This window comes from Corylus avellana, chromosome 4 (assembly GCF_965113065.1).
Source record: "Corylus avellana chromosome 4, dhCorAvel1.hap1.2, whole genome shotgun sequence".
Taxonomy (NCBI): Eukaryota; Viridiplantae; Streptophyta; class Magnoliopsida; order Fagales; family Betulaceae; genus Corylus; species Corylus avellana.
This window is the reverse complement of record NC_142493.1, coordinates 1,373,247-1,385,800: the sequence shown is the minus strand read 5'-3', so window position 1 is coordinate 1,385,800 and position 12,554 is coordinate 1,373,247. Positions and strand designations below refer to the sequence as shown.

The following is a 12,554-nucleotide window of genomic DNA, read 5'->3' as shown; positions in this document are numbered from 1 at the left end:
TTTTTATCTCACAATGCTGACGTACATAACAATCCCAACAAATCTTTGAGAATTAGTCATCTTAAGAAAAATATTAATTTTATAAACTATATTTTATCCTACAACTATCTCATGATGTTGACATAATACTTCTAACCAATCTTTGGATGAGTTACGTTTTTTTTTTTTTAAAAAACTAACAGTTGGTTGGGACTACGACATAGCATTGTGTGAGAATTTTGTGATAAAAAGTGGTTTATATTATTTTTCATGTTTAAAATATTATTTATTTTTAGAGTATTACAAATTAACTAAAATAATAATTATCTTGTTAAGAATTTTGCCACAGTAAAACTGCAAAAAATAAAAGAAAAAAGAATTACGGAAAAAAGTCTCGGTTTGTTCGTATACTGTAAAAGAACGAATAATTGTCAGTGTCTTTGTGCCTTTGCCCAATCAGCTCCAGTTTCAGTCCGACAACTTCTCAGGTTAGAGATCTCACGGTTCATCTGGTTTGTGATGCATTTCTGTTGGACACTTTGTGACTCATACATGTTGCATTGGGTGATTGAAGACTGAGCTAAAAAAATGTAATCTTTGTTTGAGTAATTGTGTTGAAGTTTCTTCGACCAATCGCTTGGTTTGACCCACATCGTTTTCCGGTCTTCTAATCGGAATCGACGTGAAAAATTCATATACGTGTATGTAATGATGTGGGTATGTATGTCTGTATCTGTGTGTTTATTTGTATGTATATGCATGTGTGGCGAGTTATCATGAAGTTTATCTGCTGGAAAATAATCTAATGAAGTTTGCTGTGAAATGGGTTATGGGTAATATATGAAGTTTTTGTGTGTTTGAGGTGGATTAGATAAGGCTGCGTTTGGTTGTGCAGAACTGGACTCGGTCTGGAAATATGAATTTTGTTGAAGTTGGAAATTTGGTTTAGTTATGATGTTGTTTTGGTGGGTGAGGGCCTATGGATCATAAATTCAGTTTTAAAACTTCTCATGTAATGTTCAAATACCAAAAATTATAATACAAAAAAATAAAAATACCAAAAATTGAAGTTGTGACCTCTCCCTCTGTGTAAATATGTTGTCAATGTGCTTTATAGTGCAAATATATAGAGCACATGAGGGTCAGCTTGAATGGTTGAATCGTTTCGTTAATACTATGAGATTAGTTGTCCGAGTCCTCATTCAACCGATACACGGTTCTTGCGAATAGGGCCGTGTATCCTAGGTTTACCCAATAAGAATGGGTCACGAAGTGGCCTGCCTTGAATGGGTTTCACATCATTAAAAAAAAAAGGGTGCTTTATAGTGCTGCACAAGAAGTATACTTGTATTAAGTTGAGCATGAATTTGGTTGAGCTCTTTTTTATGGCTATACTAATTTAACTAGTTTCTTATGATTGTAATGAGAATTTTAGGTTTATAAATAGAGGCCACTTACTACTTTTTCCAGCCTGTGGAGATATTGTGCAATGTTTGGTTTAGGAGAAAGAAATTATAGTGCCTTTTGTGGTTTATGAGAAGATGGAGAAAAGGAAAAGAGAATTGGAAGCATTGGAACCAGGCATATATAGAGAAAGAAACTATGTGATGAATTGTTTAAAGTGCAATTGGGCTGATCTTTTTGTTTTTTGCTTAATACAGGAAAAATGTTTCAGGAGAAGACGCTGGAAAATGGTTTTGTTGAAGAAGAGAGGGAACATTCTAAGTCTTCAACTAATAAGGTACTTGTATGCTTGGTTATAATACTGAGATAAGTAAAGCATCAACTTCTCCCTTTTAGTTTCAAGCATTGGAATGGAACTATCTCTATATGTTTGAAAAGTTTCAATAATGAACATTATTCATGAGAAGGTGAAATGATTTCTGTTTATAGTTGTCTAGCTTTTCAATTTGCCTTTCTATACACACTGTCCGAATTGCTCCAACATTTAGATGAGTTGTATTCAGCAGTGTAAATCCGTTTCTGTTTACTAAACACGAAATGTTAAGTTACAACACCGAAATATATAGGTGATAATATGCCTAACTTTATTAACTAAACATGAAATGTTAAGTAACTTAAGAAGCAGTATAATCAGTCATATATCTTTGTTGGTAGATACACGGGTCATCTCACACTTGGCCAATAGGTAAATGCATTATTAGTATACAATGTTAATATGTGCCTTTTTGCTACTCCTCTTCTCATTTCTGTTTTTCTATTTCTTTTTTCTTTTCCTTTTTGTTTTCTTCTCTTTTTTGTTGTTTTTGCTCCCCCGGGGAGGGGGAGTTGAGGGTTGGAGGAATGCCCCCACTATTTTTCAGATTACAATAAATACTTAAATATTTTTTTGTTAATGCCCAGTGATATGACTCTACTTCACCCCTTGAATTAATTGATTGTATAATATCAAATTTCTTTTGTTTGTCTGGAGTAAGGTTGACCCCGGGAAGCCTGCATCTCTGACCTGGCAGCGAATGTTAAATGATGAGGAAATTGCCATTTCACAGTTCACTCTAAGTTTGAGAGAGATAGTTCAGATGGTATGTCTACAGATTTGGAGTCTAAGACCTTTTTTCTTTGGACCTTTCTAATCCTATACTTCCTTTATCGTATAAAATCAAGGCGCAAGACATGTAAATTTCTTTGTAGAAAGGCTGAAGACATGTAAAATAAACATGCATATTTGTATGTATATATTTAGACATATATGTATGTACATATCAATTATTTATTTATGTAGGTAGGTCAGTCAGTATATAGATTATCTGTATGTTGTGCTTCAAAATAGTTGATGCACTTATATCTCTGCATATTTATCATGGCCTTGCTCAAGGAGCAGAATTACATGACAAATTCATGAACATTAGGGCCTTGGCCCATTTATTATGGTTTCTTGGGTGAAAAGTCTTGATTTTTCTCTTGTTATATGTATGTGCCAACTACTTTCTCTGTTTTGGTTTGGTAGGCTCCAATAGGATTTCGGCTGTGGCGTCATATCAGAGAAGAGGCTGCTAAAGGACATGTAGTTTTCTTTCTTTTTATCTAAGATGTCCAGTTTCTATGATTTATTGGTTATGGTATGCAATCCATGTGACCAGAACTCTTGAGTATTTTTTCCACTTGAGCATCTTTCTGTTCTTTATGCAGGGAGTCTTTATAAATCCATTTGCTAAGCACTTTGTAACATCTTGTCATGGCGTTCCCTTGGGTGGTATGGGGTAGGTGTTCGATCTTCATCACAATGTTTTTTATTTTTATTTTTTTATTTTTTTATTTTTATAAATTTTAATTTTAATTTTTTTTTTTAGTTTTTATGTATGTATGTATGTATGTGTATGTTATATACCCCAACACATATTATATGTTTGCATACATACATACCATGTATTGTGTGTGTGTGTCCATTTCGGGGTTAGTTGCTTCTTCAAAGGTATTAAACAGAACCTGCTGAAGATAATAGCACTTCTTGTTTTTTCTTCACAAAGTACTCGCAGTAATTAATTTAAATTGTACATCTCAGTATGTCAAACATTATAGAAGTTCATGTGAAAAAGGTGTGTTTCCTCACATTGTTCTTTCATTATCCTTACTACAGATCATCAGCTGAAAATTTTAATATATTGGCCAGTTTTTTATATATGCTTCTTTTCTTTTGAGTTTTAGAGCTAGCTGATCATTTGTTGTTTGTTTTCATATACATTTTTATTCTTGTTACTTTAAAAAAAAAAAAAAAAATCTTCAGTGCAGGAAGCATTGGTAGAAGTTACAGGGGCGAGTTTCAGCGCTGGCAACTATTCCCCAGAATATGTGAAGAGAAACCAGTTTTAGCAAATCAATTTTCGGTAAGTTCAATAAATGTAATGTTGAGACATTTATTCTTTGATATGTTGAAGGAGCTATTATAAAATTTTATTTGCATACTTCGTATATCTGATGATGGCGAACTGGTGACAAATGGCAACACAGTACCTGTGGCCTTCTCTGTCTGGCATCATTGGGTCAATTAAAAAGAGTCTGCTTTGTTTATTTTGAAGTTTGCAAAAAAAAAAAAGTGCAGTATGTGCAGTATCCTTCTTTCTTTTGGAATATCTGACGAAGTTATAGAGTTCAACATAATATAATCTCATAGTTCTTTCCCATTGACAAATTTTTTTTAAAAAAACATATAAAGATTTTAATACAGTTTAATGAAGTCTTACATATTATATTCCTGTATTTAGAGACATGGGTGTTGCAGTATTTGAGAGATCTTTTGTTGTCAAAATGCACCCTCATGTCTGTCTTCCCAATTTAGCTAAAAGGGTGATATGTTGAACCATTGGCCTGGTCCTATCTGGTCCAGTTATACTAAAACAGCAATTGTCATAAAGCTAATTGGGACAGATACTACTATTTACACTTTGTTCTTGAATTTATGAGAAGGTGGTTTAAGTTATACTTTTAGAACTGATTTGTTTGTGGATTCTTGCTTAAACAAGGTTTGATGTTGACAACCAGAGAGAAAGAGAGAATATGAAGAGATTATAAAATTGCCCTTCTACATATAATAATTAAACACAGCGCAACTAAAAGAGACTTTAACACTTCACACTATGGATATTTGGTTCAGTATGCAGTTCTGACATCATGGTTCTATAATACGAATGTGGCTAATATGGTCTTAGTTTAAAAATTTCACAAGGAAAACATGAAGGAAAATGTTGGTCATGGAAATGAGAAATTTATACAGTTATATAAGATGTCCCTAGATGGAGGGTAATGGTCAAAGACGTCCAATAGTTTATCTGAAGATGTTGGGAACTGTATTTAATGAAAAGTTCATTGTAGTTGGTGTTGATTACTTCATTTTTTTTTTTTCTAACAATCTTGACATAAAAGCAGACTGATCATCTGAAATAAATAAAAAATAGATCATTCGTTATCATTACTATTTGTTTGTTGGTTTTTAACAAGTTGCATGTTCTAAATTTGGAAGACAAATGCTCATGCAGGTATTTGTTTCGCGCTCAAGTGGTGAAAAGTATTCTACGGTACTGTGCCCGGGGAGTCCAGAGGTGCTTAAGTAAGTAACTATTTGTTGTGCTGTTGATTTGTTATTGATAATTAATGCTTCATAAGTTCTTGAGAGCTTCAGTTTCATTTGTGTATGAGCTGTGGCGGAAAGACCAAAGAAAACTTAAAGAAATGAACTCACTGACTATTATGTCATAAACAGAGACACTGCAGTTTCAGGTATTGGATCTTGGGACTGGAATCTGAATGGATACAACTCTACATATCATGCTCTATTCCCAAGGGCTTGGACTGTATATGAGGGTAATCTATGTTAAGTGGTATACTTCTGTGTCTTATAATGACCTTCATCATGGATAATTTGTCTTATACGTGGGTTTGCCTGTTGCTCTCTAAATACAGGTGAACCTGACCCGGACCTTAGAATAGTTTGTCGTCAAATTTCGCCTGTTATCCCCCATAATTACAAGGAGAGCAGCTTCCCTGTCTCAGCGTTTACTTTCATGGTATGAAAGAATCTCTTAGATACTTGTTTATCTGACATCTGATACAGTTAGCCTCAAGTATTGAGTGGTGATTTTATTTTTCTTCAGCTGCACAATTCTGGAAAGACTGCTGCAGATGTTACCTTGCTGTTCACATGGGCAGTAAGTCATTTTTATGCGTTAGTCACTTTGAACTTTATTTCCTTTGATTCCATACTTTTGTTCGTTATATTTTTTCCTTTAAAGCTTTGTCCTTGTTGGAGGCACAAAGTATATATTATATAGACTCCTGAAAAGAATATGATGTCAGAAGCCGTCAAAACTAATTCAAAATCTTTCTCAATGCCATTCAGAATTCTGTTGGAGGACTTTCTGAATTTTCTGGTCAGCACTCCAATTCTAGAATAATGTAAGAAAAATCTCATTTGCTGAACCTTTTCTTGATATATTCCAATCTTTCTTAAGCATTTTTGAAATGATTATTACATATATGTATGTGTCTGCATGTGTTTCTATCTGTGTGTCTGTGTGTGTCCTTGTATGAAGATTCCTCATCTATTTTGTAGCATGACTATGGGTTATACTAACCTACAATAATTTTTTCTGCTAGGGTGAAGGATGGTGTGCATGGTGTACTTCTACATCACAAGTAAGTTCCTTTCCTTAAAACAGAGTAAAAAAAGGAAAAAGAAACAAAAATTCTGCCCTTGGCTCAATCAGCTGAATCTTTATATATTATATGTTTCGATACTCTACTTGTAACATTCCTCACATGCCACTACAGGACAGCAAATGGACAACCCCCTGTGACCTTTGCAATTGCAGCAGAGGAGACAGATGGTATTCACGTCTCTGAGTGCCCCTGCTTTTTGATATCGGGTAACTCTCAGGGTATTTCAGCAAAAGAGATGTGGCAGGAAATAAAGGAGGTGGGTAGACTCGTTGCCATGTTTTACATGTGGATTTCGTTAAAAAGATATTTGCTTGGTTTCCTACATTTGCACATTTTTTTGCCAGAAGTATGATTCTACTGTGTATCCACAACTCAGGATTTTGGTTTTGGCAGAGTGATACCTGATCTATATTGTCTGGCTTTTCTTGGTGACAGATTGATTCTTCCTGGATCTCTTTTAATTTACCTGCTTTGTTTATTTTCTTTTTGCCTTTATTTATTTATTTTTATAAAAAAAAATGTAAAACTATCATAAGCTTGAAAAAGAATCACTTATTTGGATGATTACATTTGAATCAAATCTGAAAATTGGGTGTATGGATCAGAAACTTTACTTTGAAATTATTCCTGAAGCATAATGACATTTTTAGAAGAGAAGTGTTGCGCATCCATCTCTTATCCATCTTTTTTACAAATCCACCATTGAATCTGTGAGTCCTACATGTGGTCCCACATATTCAATAGTAGATTTGTCCATCTCTTGTACAGAGACAGACAAGAGATGGGCAAAAGATGGAAACCAAACATTTCTCTTCTGAGAATCAGTTATTCATATTTTGTGTCAGCCCAATTGTCAGATGCCTTTATAGATTGAATAAATTTGTTTTAAAATTATTTCATATTACACATTTACCCAGTTAGGCTGCAGTGTTCTATGCACATTCATCCCTGCCTGCTCTTTAGCTGGGGTGGGTGGCTACATCTATGTTGTGGACCAAGATTAAGTTCCAATACTTTTGTATATTTTGCCTACTTTGTTTTATTTGCTGAATACACTGTTTAGACTGTAGAAGACTTTTAGACTTCCTTTTTCTTTCTGCCATGTTGCACATTTAGGTTATCTTAATTTCTCACTAAACATGATATTTATATTTTCCTAATAGTATGGATCATTTGACCGGCTTAATTCCACCAAACCGGCAGTGCCTTCAGAACCAGGATCATCTATTGGGGCAGCTATTGCTGCTTCTATTACAATTCCAGCAAATGCCACTCGTTCTGTTACATTCTCATTGGCATGGGACTGCCCTGAAGTAAACTTTTTGAGTGGAAAAACTTATTACAGGTAGGTAGCCAAATTCTTGTTTGAGAAATATCACAATTGAAAAATTATCTATATGCTGAATATTTTTATCCAGGCGTTACACAAAATTTTATGGTACTCATGGTGATGCTGCTGCCAGGATTGCACATGATGCTATTCTCGGTAATATTCTAGTGTGTACTTTTTGCATTGGTTGTCTGTGTATAAAGTTGGGCTCCGAATTTTGAGATTAAAACTATTAATTGTAGCTCAATTTTATGTGTTAAATTTGGCAATAAAGCTCTTTTGTTAGCACATGCAGGATCATTGATTCTGGGTGTATTATTGTTTAGTTATATTTGTTATTTTGCTTTAACACCCTTATTTTTGTTTAATACTTTTTGAAGAGCATGACCATTGGGAGTCCCAGATAGAAGCATGGCAAAGGCCAATTCTTGATGACAAGAGGCTTCCTGAATGGTGAGTTTAGATCTGTTATTTTCTCATTCCTCTTGTAGTCAGATTCTAACTTCTTCCGAAGGCTTTCTACAGGTACCCTATCACTCTCTTTAATGAGCTTTATTTTCTTAATTCAGGGGGTACAGTTTGGACAGGTATTTGTAGAGTTCAGGGATCCATTCTGTGATTGTTGACTCAATTTATTAGGCATGAGTTAATTTTTCTTTTCGCTATTCATTTTGCAGATGGATCACCTCCGGTGCATAGTTTAGTAAGCATTGTAAAAAGGAAGTTTTCCCTTGACAGGTCCAGATCAGGTTTGAAGGACATTGTTGATGTATACCATCAAAATGATACTGCTGCTGATGTCCTTGAAAGGATGACTTCAAAACTTGAGCAAATTCACACCACAATCTCATCAAATTCTGCATTGGGGACAAATCTGCTTCAAAAAGGAGAAGAAAACATTGGGCAATTCCTTTTTCTTGAAGGGATTGAATATCACATGTGGAACACCAATGATGTCAGTTTTTACTCATCTTTTGCATTAGTTATGCTATTTCCAAAAATTGAACTTAGCATCCAAAGAGACTTTGCAGCGGCAGTAATGATGCATGATCCCAGTAAGATGAAACTTTTACACGATGGACAGTTGGTCCCTAGAAAGGTTCTTGGAGCTGTTCCTCATGATATTGGAATCAATGATCCATGGTTTGAAGTAAATGCTTATAACCTTTACAACACCGATAGGTGGAAAGACTTGAATCCAAAATTTGTTCTCCAAGTTTACAGGGATGTGGTTGCCACTGGTGATAAGAAGTTTGCAGAAGCTGTTTGGCCCTCTGTTTATGTTGCAATGGCTTATATGGACCAATTTGACAAGGACAAAGATGGAATGATTGAGAATGAAGGCTTCCCTGATCAAACTTACGATACATGGTCTGTATCTGGGGTGAGTGCATATAGTGGTGGCTTGTGGGTGGCAGCCTTGCAGGCTGCATCAGCCATGGCACGTGAAGTAGGTGATAAGGGTTCCGAGGATTACTTTTGGTTTAAATTTCAGAAGGCAAAGGCCGTGTATGAGAAGCTATGGAATGGTTCCTACTTCAATTTTGACTGTAGTGGAGGAAATGCAAGTTCTTCTATTCAAGCTGATCAATTAGCTGGGCAATGGTATGTTGCGACTGAAGCAACTTTCTAGAGTTATTTGAATATCATTTTCTTTAGACCATTTAGAATGGCAATTTTAATTCATGCATACATCGTGTCTGTGTTGTGTGTGTGCATGTGCGCAAGTATGCTTGTGTATGTATCCGGTTCTTTTTAAAATCAAGAAAATTGCTCTGATTTTTCTTATCTAAGGTCAGGGAAATATCTTCAACATTTGCACTAAATGGTTTCTAGAATCAATTGTACCTGCAATAGTGTGTTTTCATGTCCTACAATATCTGAATATGCTAGGGCCTATATTAAATTATTGTATGCTGCTGCTTGTAATTTCAATATTTGTATTTTAAACAAATGAAATGGGAGAGCCAAGTGTCCAGACTCTGCCATGGAATCCTAAGTTTTGTCCCGCATATATCGTTCTTTTATTCCTTTCAGTAATTATATTGGTGGACTAGAAGTTTCTGTCTATTGACTTTGTAGGTATGCTAGAGCCTGTGGTCTTTTCCCTATTGTTGATGAAGACAAGGCTAGAAGTGCACTAGAAAAGGTCTATAATTACAATGTCTTAAAGGTGAAGGATGGAAGGCGGGGGGCTGTCAATGGGATGCTACCTGATGGAACGGTTGACATGTCGTGTATGCAATCGAGAGAAATATGGTCCGGAGTCACATACGCCGTTGCTGCAACGATGATCCATGAAGATATGATTGATATGGCATTTCAGACTGCGGGTGGAATCCATGAAGCTGTATGGTCCAAAGAAGGACTTGGGTGAGTTAGCTTTCCTTTTGCCTTTCTTCTAGAATTGGTGTGATTTATTAACTCGAGCAGCTCAAGATACTCATTACTTGGTAATAACTATGGAACCAAAAGCAATTAAAACAGCTTGTTACATTTAACAGAAGAGAACTTCCAATCATTCCATTTTTGTCCAAACTAGCTTTCGTTGTTTCTGTTAAGGATGCTTTGTTCGTCCTATTCCTCCTTGTCCCCACTCCCCCTTTGTTGAAAACCGAAGAAAATATATATAACTGTCAGTCTTGTGCAAATTTTAATGCAAATTGGGTTTTGTTAACTGTTAACAGAGTCAATAGTTGCCTTAAATCAAATTGATCTTTTTTTTTTTTTTTTTTTTTTTTTGTGGCCTGATAAAACCATCATCACTTAAGCAACTTTGCATAATTTTATGGATTCATAAGAGCCAGAACAATGTAGCAGGCTATTAGCTTATTTTCTTAAATTGTCAAAAATTGTTGGTGAAGTTATTTACTTATTCAACACTACATAGGTGATATCTAGATTTCCTGCTTCTGGCTTTTTTAACAGCTTACCATTTTTTCAACAGCTATTCTTTTCAAACTCCAGAAGGTTGGAACACCAAGGACCAATGCAGATCTCTATGTTACATGCGCCCTTTGGCCATATGGGCCATGCAGTGGGCACTAACAAGAACAAATATTTTTGAGCCAGAGATTAAACCAGAAGTGAAGGAAGATTCTTTATTTAGGCAACATTCTGGATTCTCCAAAGTTTCTCGCCTTTTAAAGTTGCCTGAAGAGGCAACATCTAGAAGTCTTTTACAAGTTGCATATGACTACACTAAGAAAAAAATTGGGATGTAACTGAAGTTTCTACAACTATCTTGAGCTCTGTAAATAATTCTACTTGATTGTTGTAACTAGTATCCTGTATCATACAACCACAGTGTTTGTGTTGTAAAAAAATTGATTTGTTCAACACAGCTATTTGATATATTTGTATAATTGTATTCATATGGGCTCTATCTATTGATTCTCAGTAGCTCCACACATGGAATAGTCTAGCATAGTGGACAATTTGTGTTTGCGTGTCAGGTTCGGATCTTGTCGAGGCATAAGTTTAAGACTATATAGGCTAACCCTAATTCGACCAATTTAATTAACCGGGTTAAATTTTTCAACCTTAATCTGATATTTTCGTATCGGGTTTGTCGGTCGTGTTTAAAATTGCAAGCCCTAAATATTGTGCATCGGGTTTGGGTTGTGTTCATGGGTATAGCGTATAAAACTATATAGATAAACTCTAATCTAATCAATTTAATTAAATGGATTAGACCTCTTAACTCTAATCCGTTAACTTTGTATTCGGTTTGTAACGGATTTGCAGGTCATGTCGAAAATTGCTTGTCCTAGTCTAGACCATGTTGTTGGGATTGATTGTTTAAAGATCCTTCATGCACAAGAAATAGAGTTCTGAATCTTGAAGACAGAAAAATTACATGAGAGCAAATCATTTTTCATAAAGTATTTCACTCCAAATATTTTTTGCCAAGAACTTGTTTTCCCACAAAACAAACAGAGACGGGGCATCTAATTCTTTTTATTTCATGATATTGGTCAGGGAATTGTAGAGGTGGAATATTGTCTTGGATTGATTTGTCATTGTTAATCACAATTAAATCATAATCTTATTGGTTTTTGAAATTAACGTTCCTCTAGATGTCATATCTCCATCTTAGAGTCAATTTGTGAGAAAATACAGCTCTAGAATCGGTTGTTAGATAATACAGGTCATGAACTTGGCTTCAATCCTCTTCCTATGGGAAAAAAGATTCCCACCCAAATTAGAGTTTTTTTTTTTCTTTAATTATGGATGAGATGGAAAAGAGAAAAAAAGCTATAAAAAGGGATGTTTGGCACTGTTAAGCTAAAGATCCAGCAAGGAGGAAAAGTTAAGGGAAATGCACCCAAATTAGATTTACCAGATGATATTGCAAGATACATTAAGTGGCATTTATGGTCATATTTACATCTCGGGGTTTTAGTTGCGGGTTTGGAGTTTGCCCTTTAAGGGTGGGTATACGAAGTGACCTTGTCTCGGGGGTTTCCCAAAAAAAACAAAAAAAGTGCAGGGGACTAGCTGTGATGCAAGAATTCCCTTTTCCTGTAATCGTGCATGTAACTGAAAATTTTCTATTTTTTACCGTTTATAGTTCTCAATACTAACTGCCCATGTTGTTCAACATAGAAGGGCCACAAATTATATCTTTAAACTACTAGAATACCCTTCTTTTAAAGCACTAAATTACTGCTATAAATTCTAACACAACCACAAATTAAAACAGCAGAAACGTTACATGATAGTTATTCATTCTTGGTTATCTGTCAAAACCAGGTTCCAACAGTTCCACAAGCCTAGGAGCATCAACCGTTTTATTTCACCTAACTTTCTTTATATAAACTCAATCCCACTTCAAAATTATTCTATCTTTTCCAACAAAAAAGGATTTGCAGATAAACAAAAGAACATACTCCTGCTTTTGAAGAAGGGGGGATCTCTTTTACTGTGAGGGCGGTTTTCCGATTACCGGGAAACCGCTCTAAATATTGGATTTTTCATTTTTTATCTTACAAAGTAAGATTTCTACTCTTATTGAATTGTTCTTGCTGAAATCATAGAACCTGTAATTTTCTATTTCCTTAAATATACT

The 12,554-nt window shown here is 35.0% G+C and overlaps 1 protein-coding gene across 2 annotated transcripts; it reads left to right on the top strand.

Annotated features, from left to right (window-relative positions):
* Positions 1 to 375: 375 nt before the first annotated feature.
* On the top strand, positions 376 to 10,868 carry LOC132178805 (Beta-glucosidase, GBA2 type family protein). Of its 2 annotated transcripts, XM_059591361.2 has the most exons (20): positions 376 to 467; positions 1,641 to 1,720; positions 2,418 to 2,522; positions 2,948 to 3,004; positions 3,130 to 3,200; positions 3,725 to 3,824; positions 4,974 to 5,044; positions 5,198 to 5,298; positions 5,398 to 5,501; positions 5,589 to 5,642; positions 5,834 to 5,889; positions 6,091 to 6,129; positions 6,265 to 6,409; positions 7,317 to 7,498; positions 7,572 to 7,639; positions 7,864 to 7,936; positions 8,009 to 8,070; positions 8,161 to 9,088; positions 9,566 to 9,856; positions 10,431 to 10,868. In XM_059591361.2, the coding sequence occupies exons 2-20, from the start codon at positions 1,646 to 1,648 to the stop codon at positions 10,705 to 10,707; spliced, it is 2,859 nt and encodes a 952-aa protein (XP_059447344.2). In that variant the 5' UTR covers positions 376 to 467; positions 1,641 to 1,645; the 3' UTR covers positions 10,708 to 10,868. The 2 variants fall into 2 exon arrangements, with proteins under 2 accessions (XP_059447344.2, XP_059447346.2); XM_059591363.2 differs by lacking the exons at positions 376 to 467; positions 1,641 to 1,720; positions 2,418 to 2,522; positions 2,948 to 3,004; positions 3,130 to 3,200 and having other exon boundaries at positions 3,739 to 3,824; positions 4,958 to 5,044.
* The last annotated feature ends 1,686 nt before the right edge of the window (positions 10,869 to 12,554 follow it).

Coding starts and splice junctions, on each gene's coding strand:
- LOC132178805 (XM_059591361.2), top strand. CDS start 1,646: ATGTTTCAGGAGAAGACGCTGGAAAATGGTTTTGTTGAAGAAGAGAGG. Junction 1,721..2,417: donor CTAAGTCTTCAACTAATAAG/GTACTTGTATGC, acceptor GTCTGGAGTAAG/GTTGACCCCGGGAAGCCTGC. Junction 9,857..10,430: donor TGGTCCAAAGAAGGACTTGG/GTGAGTTAGCTT, acceptor TTTTTTCAACAG/CTATTCTTTTCAAACTCCAG.